General features: G+C 42.9%; 1 protein-coding gene across 1 annotated transcript; it reads right to left on the bottom strand.

The window, feature by feature from the left end:
• Window positions 1-129: 129 nt before the first annotated feature.
• atp2a1l (ATPase sarcoplasmic/endoplasmic reticulum Ca2+ transporting 1, like) lies at window positions 130-12,701 on the bottom strand. The gene is made up of 23 exons (XM_071895958.2): window positions 12,448-12,701; window positions 11,239-11,256; window positions 10,647-10,729; window positions 9,024-9,128; window positions 7,984-8,122; window positions 6,950-7,030; window positions 6,761-6,846; window positions 6,316-6,613; window positions 5,999-6,165; window positions 5,729-5,817; window positions 5,517-5,619; window positions 5,256-5,387; window positions 4,730-4,846; window positions 4,382-4,600; window positions 4,143-4,254; window positions 3,642-3,865; window positions 3,213-3,433; window positions 2,809-3,011; window positions 2,599-2,684; window positions 2,335-2,468; window positions 1,765-1,882; window positions 1,517-1,634; window positions 130-453 (listed from the first exon to the last, which is right to left on the bottom strand). Exons 1-23 carry the CDS (start codon window positions 12,563-12,565, stop codon window positions 437-439), a joined length of 2,988 nt encoding a protein of 995 aa, XP_071752059.2. The 5' UTR covers window positions 12,566-12,701; the 3' UTR covers window positions 130-436.
• Between the last annotated feature and the right edge of the window lie 5,221 nt (window positions 12,702-17,922).

The following is a 17,922-nucleotide window of genomic DNA, read 5'->3' as shown; positions in this document are numbered from 1 at the left end:
AGCGCTCAGCGAAAAGCAGTGAGGCTGCACGAGACACAAGAAACAAAGACTAGAATAAGAGAAATGAGCTGGAAAGTCAATCATATGAAAATGGACAGGGGACACAAAAACACAACAGTTGAGAATATCCAAGTTTAACAAAAAATCACTTTTAATACATACTTTATTTCTTAGAATAAAATCTTAAATATTTGAATATTTTATTGGCAGGGATACTTCCCTCCACTTCAATTTAATCTCTATCCTTATACAGAGGTTATTTTTATGGAGATTTTGTGATGTGTTTTATTGTTTTTTGTAGGGTTTTCCTGTGTTTTTTTCCTCTCTCTTCTATTGGTTGGCTCACTAGAGCTCCCCTCTTTGGTTGTGATCTTCCTCTTTTTCTTCTCCACCGCCTCCTTCTCTCCACCTCTTAAGATCCTCCTCTTCTACATCTCTATTTCAATTGTGAAACTAGAGAATAGAAAAGAAGAAAGGATAAAATGAGAGTGGGAAATGATTTTGGGCAAAGTTAATTTCTGTCAAAGCTGGAAACAAAAGCATACTATGCTATGCTTCTATTTACATGGAACAACACAAACATTCTTTAACACTGATGAGAACAGCAGCTAATACGCCATTCATTCACCTGCTGCAGTACCTCACTGATACGGACTGAAGCCCGTATGACAGTGGAAATGACAAGAAACAGAGAGCTCAAAGGAAGAGCTAACATACATAGGGAGTCTCCCCATACAGTGCAACAGGAGCTCTGCCACAACCAGGTCAAATTTCCAGTCATTTTTATCACTTAAAAAGGAGACCATGACATAATTTGTGGCGCTCCCACACCACCATGTCATTAAATACTGGGGAGAGCCCAGAGTTCCACATATTTCAACAGGAGTTTGATATGTCGCTCCGGAGACATACGCAGCTAACATACACACAGCGATACCCACAGATAGCCGCTGGCAGTGTGGCCCGTATAATACCTTGCTTTAGTTACAGGCTAATGGTGGGAGGTTGACTGAATTAGGCTGGAAATGAATAAAAACAGGTGAGTTAATAATGGAAGTAAGGTTATATGAAGGGAGTAATGAGAGAGATCAGGCAAATGAAGACAGGCAAGACCGAAATTAGATTAGATAGATAGATAGATAGATGGATAGATAGATAGAAAGATGGACAGATAAATAGAGAGATAGATAGATAGATAGATAGATAGATAGATAGATAGATAGATAGATAGATAGATAGATAGATAGATAGCAATATCAGGAGGATGTCATAAAATGGCATAAATGATAAAAGATGAAGAGGGATTAAATTATGAATCAATTATGAATAAAGAGATTACACTCAGTTAAATTATTAATCAATTTATAATCAATGAGCAAACTTAAAACGATATTAAAGATTTTTGAAAAAAATCTCAAATCAAGAGGAATAAGAACGGTCATGCCTTTGTTTTTTCCGCCTGTGTGTTTTGTGAACGTGTGTGAGTGTGAGTGTATGTAAATGCGAGTCTACTTACCCTCAACGTAGTTACGGGCGACAAACTTCAGCACCTCGTCAATCAGGATGACGGGGAAGGAAAGCTTCAGGACCATCATCCACTGTTCCACTGACAGGTGAGTCAGCTTGAAGATCATCTGAGGAGCAGAAGAGTGAGGAGTCAGTACTGCTGAGAAACTACAGCGGAAAGCCACTACACACACACACTACTCATGTCACAGATGTTTGGGCACAAGCAGGACAGCAGAGTGCTGGTGGCTGACTTACGGGCAGTGGGTCAACATAGATGATCAGGAAGTGGAGGGACATGGAGAGGGTCATGGCGGCGATCAGCCAGAAGTTGCTCCATGGGGGCATGCGGATCAGAGACTGGTTCTCAGACAAGCTTGAGAGGGGAGAAAGTGAGAAAAATGTCAGTGTTGTCTGAAGTAATCACAGGAGTCTTCTGTATTGTCAGTAGCAGAAGCCTGGTGTATTTTTAATTTACAATTTTGTATATAATGTACACTACCAGTCAAAAGTTTGGACACACCATATTTTTCTTTATTTTTACTATTTTCCGCATTTTAGAATAATAGTAAAGACATGAAATAACACAAATGGAATTATGTAGCGACCAAAAACGTGTTAAACAAATCAAAACTATCTTATATTTTAGATAGTAGCCACCCTTTGCCTTGATGGAAAGGCAAAGGGTGGCTTTGAGATAATGAAAAACATGGTACATTCAATCAGGTGTGTCCAGACTTTTGACTGGTAGTGTAAGTAACCCAAGATTAATTGGGATTAAGAAATTACTACATAGAAAATCATATTCCAGCACGTTTGAATTGGTACCTGTTGAGGGCATTGCACATCTCAATGGTGACCAGCACAGACAGGGCCATGGTCATGGGGGGGGCAGCCTCAAAGATCTCGCATTCAACGCCGACGAAGTCCTCGTTCTCTTCGTGGCACTGCATGAAGTGGGACTGTACAGAAGGAGAGATGGGGTTAATGTGTGTCTGTGTGTGTGAGACAGAGAGAGAGAGATAGAGAGAGAGAGAGAGAGAGAGAGAGAGAGAGAGAGAGAGAGAGAGAGAGAGAGAGAGAAATACTTACCAGCTGGTAGTAGGTGACTCCGGGACCAGTGTGATCGTAGATGAACCACCAGGCAGCAGCACCAACGGTAGCGGCACCGACGTATCCTATCAAGGAAAGAAAACAGTGGCTAGGTAAGGCTGGTCACTCACTGTGTTGCTCCCCTACAACTACCCTAACAGACAGGAAATTTAAACAAAATACAAAGAAAATATCCGTAGTCCTACTTACCACCAATAGCCATGTATCTGAAGAACAGCCAGCCGGAGATGAGGGCCTCCTTGGGGGAACGGGGGGCCTTGCCCATGATGTCCAGGTCAGGGGGGTTGAAGCCCAGGGCGGTGGCGGGCAGACCGTCAGTCACCAGGTTGACCCACAGCAGCTGGACGGGGATCAGAGCCTCGGGCAGACCCAGGGCAGCGGTCAGGAAGATACTGAGAGAGGGAAAAAAGGAAAGAAGGAACAGAGGTGGAGGAGAAAGGGAAGCCAGAGATTAGAGAGACAGACAAAGCCAAGGCAAAGGAAAGTCACGCATAAAGAAAGATAGCAGACTTAGGTGTGGATCAGAGGAACCATTCCACTATTTATCATTCAGACCCTCATGACCGTTCGCTTGGAGTGCTGGGACCACTCACCAGACGACCTCACCAACGTTGGAGGAGATGAGGTAGCGGATGAACTGCTTCATGTTGTTGTAGATAGCTCTGCCCTCCTCAACAGCAGCCACAATGGAAGAGAAGTTGTCGTCAGCCAGGACCATCTCAGAGGCAGACTTGGCAACGGCGGTGCCAGAGCCCATGGCGATGCCAATCTCGGCCTTCTTCAGGGCGGGGGCATCGTTCACTCCATCACCAGTCTGGGTTGGGAGGAGAGGAGGCGCAGGTTCAACACAAACTTCTCTAACTACACACTTGCACAGCTAACAGTTAAGCGAAGAAACACTATACTGGGCATTAAAGCAGTGATGGGATTATTGAAAAAGACTTCAAAAAGACAGAGCAATGTACAAGTAACACGTCTATGCCAAGTTTACATTTTATCACATGCTGTTGAGTTCTCCTCACCATGGCAGTAATGTCATCAAGACCCTGCAGGAACTCAACAATCTTGGACTTGTGGGATGGCTCCACACGGGCGAAGCAGCAAGCCCTGCGCACAGCCTCGGGCTGCTCGTGACTGGGCAGATCGTCGAATTCACGTCCGGTGTAGGCCCTGCCAGTAACATCCTCATCCTCAGCGAAGATGCCAATACGACGGCAGATAGCAATAGCAGTTCCCTTGTTGTCACCTGAAGTAGGGACAATCAGCCATTTAGTGCGTAGCCAGTGAGATGAAAATTTCTCAGGTATAAAACAAAAATCACACACTACAAGGGCAAAGACTAGAGGAGCAGATGCAATTGCTATAAATGTAGATTGAAAAGGTTGTAATGAACATTTAAAACAAAATATTTTCTTTTAGTTTCTTTAGTTTCTCAGATAGATTACCTACATCAAACATCTAGGCAATACACATCAGCCAGATATAACAAATGGTGTCCCAAAAGGTACAAAAAGGACACTAACCAGTGATCATGATGACACGGATTCCAGCAGCTCTGCACAGCTCAATGGAGCCAGTAACCTCCTTACGAGGGGGATCCAGCATACCAACGCAGCCAACAAAGGTCAGGTCAGTCTGGGGAGAGAGAGTGGGGTGAGGATGGGCTCATGGAAACCTTATCTTGTTTTACCTTTAGCCACAAGTCTATGCATATAGCTTGCATTCAATTTCCCATCAATTTCATGATATCTTTAGTTCTCACCTCGTAGTCAGCGAACTTGGTAGAGTCCTCAAGGTTCATCTCCTCAACCTTCAGGGGGGTGTCACGGGTGGCCAGGGCCAGGCAACGCAGGGTGTCACGGCCGGTACCCCAGTCCTTGATCACAGCCATGATCTTGTCCTTAATGGAGTTGGTCAGGGGCACGCGGGTGGTGCCAACACGAACGTATGCGCACCTATCAATCACACCCTCAGGGGCACCCTGTGGGACAAACGGTTGAAGAAATTAATGGTTTGAAGTTGCAACTGAATGATATGCACTTTATTGCGGCACAGCCAAACTGCATGTATCTGGCCAAAGGTTTTGGGGAGAAGGAGAGAGGGAACTAACCTTCACAAACATCTTGGCGCCACCATCACCCTTAGCGGGGGTGCAGAACACAGACATGGACTTCCTATCACGGGAGAACTCCAGGGTGAAGTTCTTCTTCATCAGCTGCTTGACAACCTATTGGAAGACACAGAGATCAGAGGGTTAATGATCAGAAAGATAGACAGTCAACCTGGCCACATGTTGGAGTCTCTTAACTTGTACTTCTATGCCCAAAAAAGCTGGTTTGATATTATGAATGGTGATACCATTTCAAGTATCTAATAGTATCTAAATGCTAAGCTTGTTATGTCTTTGTGCAAGTGATTTTCTACAAGAGTAGGGTGGTGTTTGGGAACTTTCATACAGTAGTATATTTCTGAATATGTAATTCTGAGCCGTTCAATTGGAAGTTTTCAATGGCTCACAATGAGATGCATTAAAGGTTACAGTTTAAGGATACATAAGGGTGTGTTAGTTGTATAGGTGTAGCAGGACATAATGAGAATTATATAAATTATGTAGCAGATGGTAAGAAGAAACTTACTCCGCAGCAAGCGTTGGCTCTCTCAATCTTGGTCAGATTCTTCACGTTGGTGTTGAACACGTTCATCTTCTCAACCAGGCAGCTCAGGGCGGTCTCAGTAGCCTCACCGACCTTCTCATAGATCTTCTTGGTCTGGAGAAAGGGAAGACAGAGTTAAATGGTGAAAGGTCAAGAGGCTGAGCTCTAGCAAATACACTGTACGTTAAGAATGAGACAATGGATGTCACTGTTCAGAAAGTAATTTCAAAACAATGACTTTACCTCGTTGTAGTCCAGAGAGGAGTCGTTACACAGGGCGCAGATGGTAGACAACTCAACAAGGCCGTCGTATGCGCTGCAGTTGGTCTTGGCACCTCCCTGGGAACTGAAAGATGGAGAGGGAATGACAAATGAATGAAAGATGGAGAGTGCACTTCAATGTATGACTGAGATTGGCTTTGAATGATAATACATGGCATTAAAAGCAAACTTACACCTCGCCCTCAGGGGTGTACTTGGAGCCAGAGATGTCGAAAGCATCAAGGTCAACATGGTCGCCATCAACGTTCTTGATGATGAACATCTGTGGAGCAACAAATAAAGAATTTTTCCATTGTGTCATAAGTACAGATCTTTACATCTGTAGACAAATGAACTGGCCACACATATATGATGAGCGAGGATATACATTTGCCTGTATGATGCAACAACATATTGTGTTTTCTTTTTGTGTAAAATGTAAATGTTGCATACTGGGTACCCACCTTGGTCACACACATCTGGTTGGTGGTGAGGGTGCCAGTCTTGTCGGAGCAGATGACAGAGGTGCAGCCCAGGGTCTCCACGGAGGGCAGGCTTCTGACAATGGCGTTCTTCTTGGCCATACGGCGGGTGCCCAGGGCCAGGCAGGTGGTGATGACAGCGGGCAGACCTGAGAGACATTGGTGAAAACTGTGAGTGTGATGAACCAGCAATGGAGGAAAAAATTGAGAAGGCACACACATTCAGAAACATGTTGTTCCTCAACTGTCCTAAACTATCTACCCATCCACTATCTCTCTGATGTCTTGCTCCCCCTCACCCTCAGGGATGGCGGCCACAGCCAGGGCGACAGCAATCTTAAAGTAGTAGACGGCACCACGGATCCATGAGCCTCCGTGGACGGGGTCGTTGAAGTGGCCAATGTTGATGGCCCAGACGGCAATGCAGATCAGGGTGATAACCTTGGACAGCTGCTCGCCGAACTCGTCCAGCTTGGCCTGCAGAGGGGTCTTCTCCTGCTCGGTGGCGGCCATCTGGTCACGGATCTTGCCAATCTCAGTGGCGACTCCGGTAGCCACAGCCACACCAATGGCCTTGCCAGCAGCGATGTTGGTGCCCTATGGAAGAGAGAGGAAGAGCAGGCTAAGAAAACAGGTAATGGTAGACTTCAGGAAGGGTGGAGCAATGTGAGGAAACTAGCGATGAAACAGGGCAAGAACTGCAACAATGAAGACAGAAGAAAATATCGGTGGTAGGGCACTTACAGAGAAAAGCATGTTCTTCTTGTCCTGGTTGACAGCTCTGGGGTCGAGGACAGCCTCAGTGTGCTTGATCACACTGACGGACTCACCTGAGAGGGAAAACAGAAAATTATCTCAAATGTGGCGATGGACAGGGGACGGAAACACACCGATCGGCAGACTTAAAACAGTTCAGCTTTCTAGTAACCTCACCAGTAAGGATGGACTGGTCAACACGGAGGGTGGTGGACTTGATGGAAACAATCCTGATGTCAGCGGGGACTTTGTCACCAACTGTGGGAATCACAGAAAGACAGAGATGCCATCATTAAAATAAATTCATAAATAAAAAAAATGCATAATAAAATACATAAACATTATTGAACATAAACATAAAACCAGCATAGCTACTGTGACTACTTATATTTGAGGGCTTATTTCTTCCTAAATTTGAATTTCTGTTGCACCTCCATGACACCTAAGTGATTGTAATAGCTGCAAATAGTAAAATTCTTGTCACCTATCTCTGAAAACACAAATATCAAATATCAAATATCAAATATCCAGAATAATAGTAGAAAGTATTCCCAATGTTTGAGTCAAATGCTCAGAGGACTAGTTAACTTCCTGTAGTTAATCCATAGATTCCAGAGTGGGGCAGAGCCTCAACTGGCACATGCTTGGCCCAATCAGAATGAATCAAAGGGGAGGGGGGAGGGGCTGGGGGTGCTGGGAAATGAGAACAGCCAGCCTGAGGGGCAACAGGTGTACATTGATAAATGAACAGGACTGGGCAATGGGAGAGAGGGGAAGAAGAGGTGTGGCAGGTGCTAGCGGGGGTATTTATACTCATGATTTTGTTTTCCTTCGCTCAGCATGTTTTCACAGCAGTGCTACTCCACTCTCCCTCCCTCTTGCTGCTTTAAAAAGACAGGAGGCTTCCCCGTCGGCCTTCTGCATGCACATACTCCCTGAATTTCCAGAGGATTTGTCAATTTCTCACTGATACCCAACGCTCCTTTATTTCTCCCTCAATAGAAGTAACACTCAAGATGCCAGCTATATCTTTTCATAACTACATTGTTGAAGACAGTATTTGACACAGCTGATTCTTTTGCTACCAATAGGCATATCATTCATCTGCCCTGACTGAACATTTACACATCAGACTGAGTGATTGGGTTCCACCTTTAAGAAATAACCACTACAAATAGAGAAAACCAGTGGACAGTCTTGACATTTCTTACCGGACACCTCCACAATATCTCCGGGGACAATTTCTCTGGCCTTGATCATCTGCACACTCTTTCTGTCAGAACGGTAAACCTTGCCCATCTCAGGCTCGTACTCCTTGAGAGCCTCAATGGCATCCTCAGCATTACGCTCCTGTGGCACACACACAAAGACACAACTACGGTTATTACACAAGTCTAAACCAACAGGGACTCTACATAGAGAGGGTACATACTGCGTGCCAATTGTGTTTTTAATGAGAAAGATAGGGAAGAAGCAATTGAATTCAATACTTGGCAGGGACAGTACAACACAGCACATTCAAACACAGTGATAAAGGGGATGTTCCCTCACTGGCTAAAGCCTGATAGCAATGCCAAGTGCTTAATGGCATGAATGTGGAAGGGCATGACACACATAATCTGAGTCATCCAAAGCCTGCAGTCAAAACAGATACCCAGACAAAACATAAACTAGAGATAGGGACTACAAAGATTAAATTAAGATACAGGCGGCCAAATTATTCAAAAATGATCACTAACAAAACAGTCAGTAATTGTATGGTAGTGTAATGGTAATTAACTGTTTAATTAACAATATATCCTATTGAAAATTCACATAATATTCCTATAATAGTTCTATAGGGCCATACAGTGTGTCTGTGGTACTCAATAATGACTTTATGGTACATACTTTATGGTATTTTCTTATCTCATCAGCAATAACTATAATATGCATATAACATCCTAATAATATCCTATAAGGGCTGATAATTCTGCTGTTATATTTGCATAAAATGTACTGTATTTGCTGTATTATCAATCAAATGAATGAAGAACTGTGTTCAATGGAAGATTTGTTAAATTTTACAACAGCCACAAAGTAGCTGACACTGCCTATTTTGAGCTCAAGCTCTAAAAGTGATAGTGTTCCCATTGACAGCAACAGCTTCTGGGTGGAAAACATGGCAGTAACTCTAACCCCTGTTCTGTTCTGTCACCACTGTAATGGATATGTCCCATTGCTCAACAACATGCTGGGCCTCATCACTGACCTGCCACACTCCAACAACGGCGTTAGCGATGAGGATAAGCAGAATGACGAAGGGTTCCACAAAGGCGGTGACGGTCTCCTCGCCTTCCTCAAACCAGGCCAGCACCTGGGGTCAGAGCGGTAAACAGCAATTTAGTGTTAGCATTAGCATGAATGAGTTCCCACTGCTTGTGAAGACAACAGTCAACCCTAACATGACTGCTGCAAAGGTCCGCTGTGTAATAATTATTGTATTTATGTATGTATATTTTGTATGTATTTCTTACATTGTTAATCGACTATTAACATGGTCTAAATATTTACATCGTGCCGTAATGAAAGGACTCCCTCCAGCCTCAAAACCTCACATAAAATGTGATGAAATAATGGTAAAAGGGTCAATATCTGAGGTTTCTGGAGGCTGTCATGAAGAGGCAAGGTTATGAAAGGGCATTTATAGTTTTGGGCGCTTGCAGGTACGTGCACTTTTGTCCGTGCTAAACCACTACAAACAATTTTCACACAGCGTTCGGATATTATCAAATACTGTGAACAAAACAAAAAAAAATAAAAAAATCACTGTTTTTAGATTTGTGGTAATGTTATGGGCTAGATTATGAAGGTCTTTTTCTATTATAAAGTATCAGTTCTCTGCAATGTGTTTTTCTCATGCTGTTGTCCAGTGTTAACCTCTGATCAGCTATTCTGATAACTGATATGATAATATTTCTGTACGTCATAGTGTGATTACATAATCCCTATTAATTTGATCTCAGTGTCCCATAACTCTGTGCTGCTATCCACTTCAACCCTCTCTACCTCTTTCTGTGGAAGCTCCTCGTTCCTTCCTTCAGTCCTGACCTTTCCCGAAGGATTCAGTTTCTCTCCTCGGCTTGAGGCTTTCTTAAAATAAACCCTTACCCCCTCAGCCCCCCTATACTTCCCTGACCCCCGTCTCTCACTCGCTCCTCAATATTCGCCTTCTAAGGCCATCATGACAGCTGCCCGAAGGGGTGGAAAGCTAGGGATAGGAATTAATACACCACCTACAAGCCCTCTCAATCTACCTCCCCCCTCCCAAGTTCTCCTCCTCAAAAATACAGAGGGGTGGGGGGGGCAAGAAGTTGTTTGACAAAGTGACAAGACAGCCATGATCAACTACAGCCACCCATTAGATGAATTTGTGTGTTGGGTTACAGCATGCTGGCTTTTAAAGTTAAAGTCAATTGCAATGAATAGCCTGTTTCAAGATGGCGCTCAAGAATGTCAGAGAGGTCAGAGAGGATTATTGCAAAAAAAAGTGCTTTGTGCACTTAGAAAACAAAATCATTGTCAGGCTCCACACCTTACTCCGAAGAGCTTGTTCTGGTAAATAAGAATTGTAAAAGGAGGGCGGAAGTTGTTTCTTCATTCGGTATTGTAAAAAATTTTTAAAAAAAGTCAAGTGAAATAGGAATGTCACTATAATGACAAAGTTACTGGAGAACTGGTTCCACATGAGGGTGTCTCGTGGATGCCAAGGGATTTGTTACAACAAATCCTACTACTATTACTTAAGTTTAAAATGATCATGACAGGAATAACCACAGAAATGTAGAAACCACTGTCATGATAAAAAAAAAAATACTAGCATTTGTTAACTCACAAAAGAGATGCAGGCAGCCAGCAGCAGAATCCTGACAAGCAAGTCCTCGAACTGCTCAGCAATCAGCTCCCAGATGCTCTTACCTGGGCGAGAGAGGGAGACACAGAGAAAGAAAGTTAATACATTTAGGTCAATGGATAACAATAAGAAAATATGAATGTGTTCACTGAAATTTGCAAGTGAAGGTATATTGATGTGCCAGGGGAAATTCCTACAGTGCATATGTATCTGTCTCAATGATCTCTGTTGCCAAAGATGAGTAAAGGATCACAATATAATATACATTACTTATTATCAACTGTCTCTGTGACAAGAGGAATAGTTGATGTCCAATTACAAGTAGGATTATGCTAGACCATGGGGATTATGCAATACTGAGCCAGACATTTCACAATTAAAATGTTGCATGCATGTTTTTATTACCTCCCTAATTAGATTTATTGGCTGTGGACAAGGGCCAGTTTAGAGTGGTTGATGATGGCTATCCCATCTGCTTCATATATTTGTAAAGCAGGTATCCTGGACCTCTATCAACAACCTTCTGTTCGAATTCTTGGATGCATTTTGTTATTGTGGCTGGATAAACACTTACCCTCCTCAGCAGGCAACTCTGGGGTTGGACACAAAGGTGGAGGGTGGAGGGTGGAGGTGGAGGGTGGGAGAGGGGGGGCAGAGAGATGGGAAAAAAAGATGGTTAGCAAAAAGGATCAATGTTCAGCATGACACAAAAAGAAACATTTTCAAATCAAACTAGATTTTGGGAGAAAACATAGTTGTTCCATTCCCTTAAATTGTTTCTAACTTCAACCCCTTAATATCAGATGATAAATCTGACCACCAGATTATTGGTTACACAAGGTCCATATCTTCCACATTCTCAAACTTTCCTGTGTGCTTAATATTTGATGACTTAAAGCCATACAGCTAGAAACATGAAATTAAAAAAGCCACTGTATTGTATTCAGACTTATCTGAAGTATTAATTGCCATTACCATGTTGCAGACCTTTGATTTCTCACCTGACTAGGCCAAATGAAAATTCCTCTAAAATGGCTGGTCACTCTACAAATACCTACACACAGAAGTACTGATCCCTCTATCTTTACAACAAAATAACATGTTAGTATTTATAACATGAGTATGGCCAATGGTAGTTGACTAAATTGTTCCATGCCCACAAAAATGCCAGTGAGGCAGTGAGAACAGTGTGAAAATAACAAAAATGGTGCAGCTTTTGAGCTATTGCACCATATTACAATGCCTTTGGTATCTAATTTACCATTCCACTAGCTATTGATTAGCAACTGTATTCCAGATCATTTAGCCATAAGCCATCTAAGGACCTCCCCTTTTTACCCAGCCTAAAATTACCCACCTCTCCTGTTAACGCCCGCCCCATATATCACCCAGGAAGCTTCTTGAGCCATCACCTGTCTCTCTCGCTCTCCAGCCATCTTCTTTTGCTATCTTTAAATAGCTCTTCAAAGCCCTCAAAGTCTCTGCTTCTCAATGTCTCTGCATTTCTACCAGCTGTTGCAACTCCTCTCTAAAAAAGCATCCAATGCAAAATCTCAACCCGTGTGGTTGTATCTCTGAAAACTCCAATGCTGTTGACTTCTAAAATCAGGCAGGATAACACTCAGCCATTTCAGATACTATCTCAGCACCAAGCATTCAACTTTATGCAAGATTATGAATGCAAACAAAGTTGTTTCTAGTCAGTCTAGTTACCAAACAGTTACTATGTCTCTTTCTTCCTTCAGATGGCCTCCCACCCCATCCCTCATGCCCAAACTCTCACCATTGTAGCCATGCTTGGCCAGGCTCTTCTTGAATTGGTCGGGAGTGAAGCCAGTGTTCTCGTTCACCCCGAAGTAAGCCAGGCATTCTGCCGGGACCTTCGTGTGTGCGTTCTCCATCCTTTCTGGATAGGCAAGGGAGTGGGTGTCTAACCGCGTCTATCCGTGCTCTTTTACTTCTTTGTTGATGTCTGCAGTTTTCACCTTTGGTCCACCACCCTTTCCTTAAAGTGTGGCACCCTCCAATTCAGGAGTGCTGGACTGACAGAAAGAGCGAATAAGCTCACACACTCTCAGGGTTTTATATCACCAAGGGACACGCGATTGGTGGACACCCCGCCGACACACGCCTCCAAATTCCAGCATGGGAGACATGGGGGGTGAGGGTGGGGCTCGAGGTGGAGCAATGGGGAGGTGAGACGGTGGACTTGGACAGGAACTGTGGACAACGCTTGGATTTGGGAAGGAGGTGATGCGGGGCAGTTGGTGGTGCAAGGAGTGGGGGGGGTTGGGGGGAGCACGGGAAGGAGGGGGGTGTACCGTGGATGAAAATGAGATCTGTTTTTGGAACATGCATGGTCAGTGGAATAAGGAGAAGGGAGAAGGTGAGAGAGCGAGACAGAAGATCGTCCAGAGGGGAGGAGGGGGGGACATTGAGTGACGGCTCAACTGGTTTCTGCTGAGGAAGGGGGCCGAGCCAGAGAGAGAGCGAGAGAACTACAGATAGAGTGAAAGAATGAAGAAGGGAGAGGGAGAGGTGGTAGAAGGTTAATTTCGTACAAGCACAAGTTGGGCGCAGTTCCATGGATAGTCTGGGTTAACCAAGGTGGCACACTTAGGCATGACGTTCATAAGCACACGCAACCAGTTCTGGGACCGTTGTGCAGCAGAATTGCATAATCTAATATCATCAACACTCATGCATGTGTACATTTAACTTAAGTTTTGCAGAACCAATGAATGCTCAGGCCTTTCCAAAGAGCAACATGGACACAAAAACGGTTGGGGAACCCAGTTAAATTAACTGAAAATAGTTGAGGAGATAGAGGTCGACAGAGATAGACTGGGGGAAGAGAAGAGCAATGAAAGAATAAAGAAGAAAGTGAGTGTGTTGAGAGGAATGATTGCGGGGCGACAGGAATGCCAAGAGGAGAGCCGGCGTGTCATACTATCGCACCACAGAGGAGAAACCCCGGCTGCAGATACAGGAGGATCAAGTTTTATTCCTCTTTTTTTTTTACGAGGAAGGGAAGGCAGTTGGGAGATATGGCATGGCTTAAGTCGACGTGCGACAGATGATCCGGCCACAGTCTGCCATTCAGCGAGGCACAATGGCCTCTTGTGGTGGATCCAGAGCATTGATTCAGTTATTGGCAAAGTGAAGATACACGATTTAACTAAGTGAATGAAGAGCAGAGATGGAATTGAATATCACTGCCACTTTTACGCCAATACATGATTATGGCTCTGTTTTAAATGTACATGTTTCCACCCATTATTTTTGTGCCTTAGATACTGTGTATCACAGAGCGTCAAGGTTTATTACTGACTGGAAAGCCCTCCTTTATTCTACCTTCTATATTCATTGATTGGCTTCACCTGTCCACTCATAGTCTTATTCATTTGTACAATTTATCTATAAGGTTATTCAGGATCCTTATTATTTGTGCTTTTATCTATAGAAAACCTGGTGGAAATTACAGTCTGCTGTCACCGGAATTGCTTTTGCTATCTGTTCCTAAGGTTCGAACTGGATTACACAAAAGAACTTTGATGTACTTGCTCAGTATAAAGATGATTCTATTACAAGTACTATTAATACTAATAAAATAGTTAATAATAGTAATAGTTAGTTATAAAAAAAAAAGTCCATTATTTCACGATTAAAAGCCTGATATTTTGGCCAATGTTCTTAGATGACCAAAGCAAAATGGTTTTACTTTTGAAAAGGTTTTGACATAGAACATGTTTTATTTTCCATTTGATGCATGTCAACTGTAAGTAGGAATGTAGTAGAGAAGTTTTGATTATTGCAAAACCCCTTGGAACAATATTATGACAAGTCAACAAATAAGGTACACAACTTTCTCTGTCAACTCTTCTGGCACAGGATTTCACAATATCATGAAGCTAGCTATGGTTTTATTAGCTCACTGACAACAACACACCAATAAGTAGTCTTACACAATGTAGAACTCAGAGCCTGTTGATTTACTACTTGTTTTAACAGCAGTAAACAGGCTGCCCTCAACCTGCCGGGTGGTGCAGAATCCTCTGTGGACAGGAATTCAAGTTGCTGTTGCTAATCAATAAGCTGACAGGTGTTGCTCAAAGCACCTGTGGTCACTGTTCACCACTTCCGACAACAAGCCAACACGAGAAGTGTTTGCTGGTATCTATTTATTGCATTATGTTGTTACACAGTGTCACAGTGCTTTGAAGAATTATTGGGATATTTGACGAAAATGACTAAAAAGGTTCTTGAAGGTAAACACAAATAATAAAACAATTTATTTTATTTTTTTGTTTGCAATAACTTTTATTCTCAAAATGCATTTATTGGCATATTTAGTGCACAACTGATTCAAATCCTTGCAAATTTGTTTTTGGACAAATTCCACATTGAAAAATGATAACTGCTTCGAGAATGATCCATCTGGATCATCACCCATGACATATTGTTCACTGATTTTACTGTTTCCTATTTTATTGAATGCATCTCAATGCAATCTCAATTTCAATACATCTCTTATGGATTTTTATTATTTTTCACTCAGTGTGGACAGCAAGTATAGACTGGATACATGGTAACCAAATGCAAGATATAGATGCTGTGACGTAATAGATCGGCTTAATGCTATCACCCTGTTGTCATGTGCATGGATACATATGTTGACAGTTGCAAATTTCCCCTAGAGGTCAACAGATAAACAGCCAGAGGGAGCTTTGCCCAGCTCATGTGTCTTTGTGAAAGGTGGTAATACAGTTAATATTCAAAGCTAATTTGACTCTCAGTACCTTGACTCATCATTTATTAAATCATGTAGTCAACATTAAATAAGGATAAAAGACCAATCTATGGCGGGAAGTCCATAGAGATGTATTCAAAAGCAAGAGGCTGCAGCTCAGACTTGACAGAACATCACCAAGGAATAGTTTCAGTCATGATCTATCGAAGAGTCACGCAGCATTTATATAGCATGTAAAAGTAATTTGAACAATTGCCAGTAAAAAAGATGCATAATTGTGCATAATAACAATTAGCAACTTAACCACTTGCACCCTGAGTTTCCCCTTAAATTAGAATATCACCCCTGAAGCAGATTCATTATCTTGCTCAAGAACACTTCAGTAGGGCGGCTGCTTGCAGTCGTGAAGGCTTGAACCCAGGTTGTCCAGTTGAAGGACAGTCTCTATAATCACTGGGTTCAGTGACCCAAACAAATGAAGATTAATGTTTGGTGGTAAAAGACCAATTCCTTGAAGGTGCAAACACACATTGAAATTCTTGATAAGCACTAAAGTTGTTGTCTCTGTTTCCTTTCCTGGAAGAACTCTGATTATAGGAACCAAGGAACTAGGACAGTTGAGTTTTCCCTCTGATTTTCTAATTGTCTTGAACAGCTCATTAGGACACCTATAGTGAAATCATGATTTTGACCAGGTTTAGCCTCAAACAAGCTGTCTCATGAAATTCTAAAGGATCAGTATTAAAATCCTGCGTTGTTTTTCTCAACAAATTCCTCATTATACCCTGATATAGCTGATCAACTTCATCAATATACCTTAATACAGCTGATCAACTTTCTCAACAAAGCCTAATATAGTTGATTAAATTTGTATGTTGGTACTGTTGGTAAATAGAAGAGACAGGATGTACTTTGATTTGTTGAGCTTGTCCAACATTATGCTATTTATCTGAACCTCAGACATTCACAGGAACCACAATACACTATATACATGGCTACGTGAAAAGAAAATGCATTGTATGCATTATATTTATCTATAAGAACATGAGCTACCTCCACTTCAGAGGACCTCAGATTAGGAAAGCTCCTCTGCCCCTCTACATTGCATTACTAAAATGGGAAGTTTTTCTGCAGTGCAGGCCTTGAAGTATCCAATCAGCTGCTGGTGTGGGTGACCTACTGACCTAACCCCCTCGCCTGTTGGTGAGGGGAAATACAATCCCCAAAAGGTACAGTAGATCATCCTGTAGTGAGCTGCATCCAAAAAGAGGAGAAAATATTTATGTGCTATTCATGTTTTGAGTGGTAGCAGGGATGTGCACAAAAAAACATCAGACCCTGAAAAATCCCATCCTTCTATTAAGTTATGACCAAAGCTGTACAGTGAGTGCAAGCATGTATTCATAGAAATCTATATTTGTTGCAAAGGAGTATTTATTAGCATTTGAGTTAATATTTAATTTGATTTAGAATATAATATGACCCCTTAGATCACACTGGCACTTCAAAAGGTATGAGAATGATTAGTGTGATTACCAGTGTGCAAGTTCAGGTAAGCCCACTGTATTCTCTGTGTAAAAGTACACACTACATATAGCAAGGTATCTACAATCCATCAAAATGAGCATGTTATGCTGAACTCTACATACACTTCATAGAATGTTGTTGCTTAACTTCTATCAGTTACAGGGACTAACAGCTTTATATTCATTTAATTTTTGTTCCCAGACATTTAAATGAAACATTCTGCACTTATTTTGCTCGGCCACTGCCCCCACCCCTCTCTCTTTCACCCACCCTCTTTCTCCGGCCCTCAGCTGTTGTACAGCCGTTCTGACCTCTGAGATTTGGGGGCTGTGAAAGGGGTCGGCCTGTCAGTGTCTCCCTCAGGGCAGAGCAGTGACATTTAACTCAATATCCCAGAAGGATAGGGTTTCTCCCTTGCTCCCCTCCATTTTCCCTCTCTGTCTATCGGTGAAGTGTCAGTAGCCTCTGCGTGCAGCCTGCGTACAGACTACTACGGTGTAACCCAGGCGGGCCGGGACACCCGTCAGCCCCAGCCCCCACCCTCTCGCCGCCACTCTGAGAGTGGTGCTAACGTGCCACACCCTCGTGCCAGGCTGCGGGACCACCATGTGCCGCCTTAAGCCGTCAAACCCTCCCCCCTGCATGTCTTGAACCCTATACGTGTTCCCAGTTCTGTACAAGTGATAAGTACTGAGGTGGCGCAGCTGTACGCACAGCTAACTTATGCAACTAAGTCTGTTCCTGCTGACTTGCGCGACACAAGCAAAGTGAGAGGGACAGGGCGACACAGTGGATATTCATCACTCAGAATAGAGGGGCCAGGAAATACTGACATATTTCTCCAAGGAAATCCTTGAAGAAGGTCACTGTCAAACCCAATACATGCTGTGGGGTTTGCAGACTTTATGCTGTCCAGCTGAAAACTATCAGCATGCAATCATGAAAGTGTGGGGATATGCTGAACTGGAGGAACCTCCACTT

The sequence above is a fragment of the Centroberyx gerrardi genome, chromosome 20 (genome assembly GCF_048128805.1).
Source record: "Centroberyx gerrardi isolate f3 chromosome 20, fCenGer3.hap1.cur.20231027, whole genome shotgun sequence".
Classification (NCBI taxonomy): domain Eukaryota; kingdom Metazoa; phylum Chordata; class Actinopteri; order Beryciformes; family Berycidae; genus Centroberyx; species Centroberyx gerrardi.
The sequence above is the reverse complement of the archived record's forward strand: the minus strand, read 5'-3'. Positions and strand labels throughout refer to the sequence as shown.

Coding starts and splice junctions, on each gene's coding strand:
- atp2a1l (XM_071895958.2), bottom strand. CDS start 12,565: ATGGAGAACGCACACACGAAGGTCCCGGCAGAATGCCTGGCTTACTTC. Junction 9,129..10,646: donor TGGCTGCCTGCATCTCTTTT/GTGAGTTAACAA, acceptor CTCTGACCCCAG/GTGCTGGCCTGGTTTGAGGA. Junction 2,469..2,598: donor GAGTCACCTACTACCAGCTG/GTAAGTATTTCT, acceptor CCTTCTGTACAG/TCCCACTTCATGCAGTGCCA.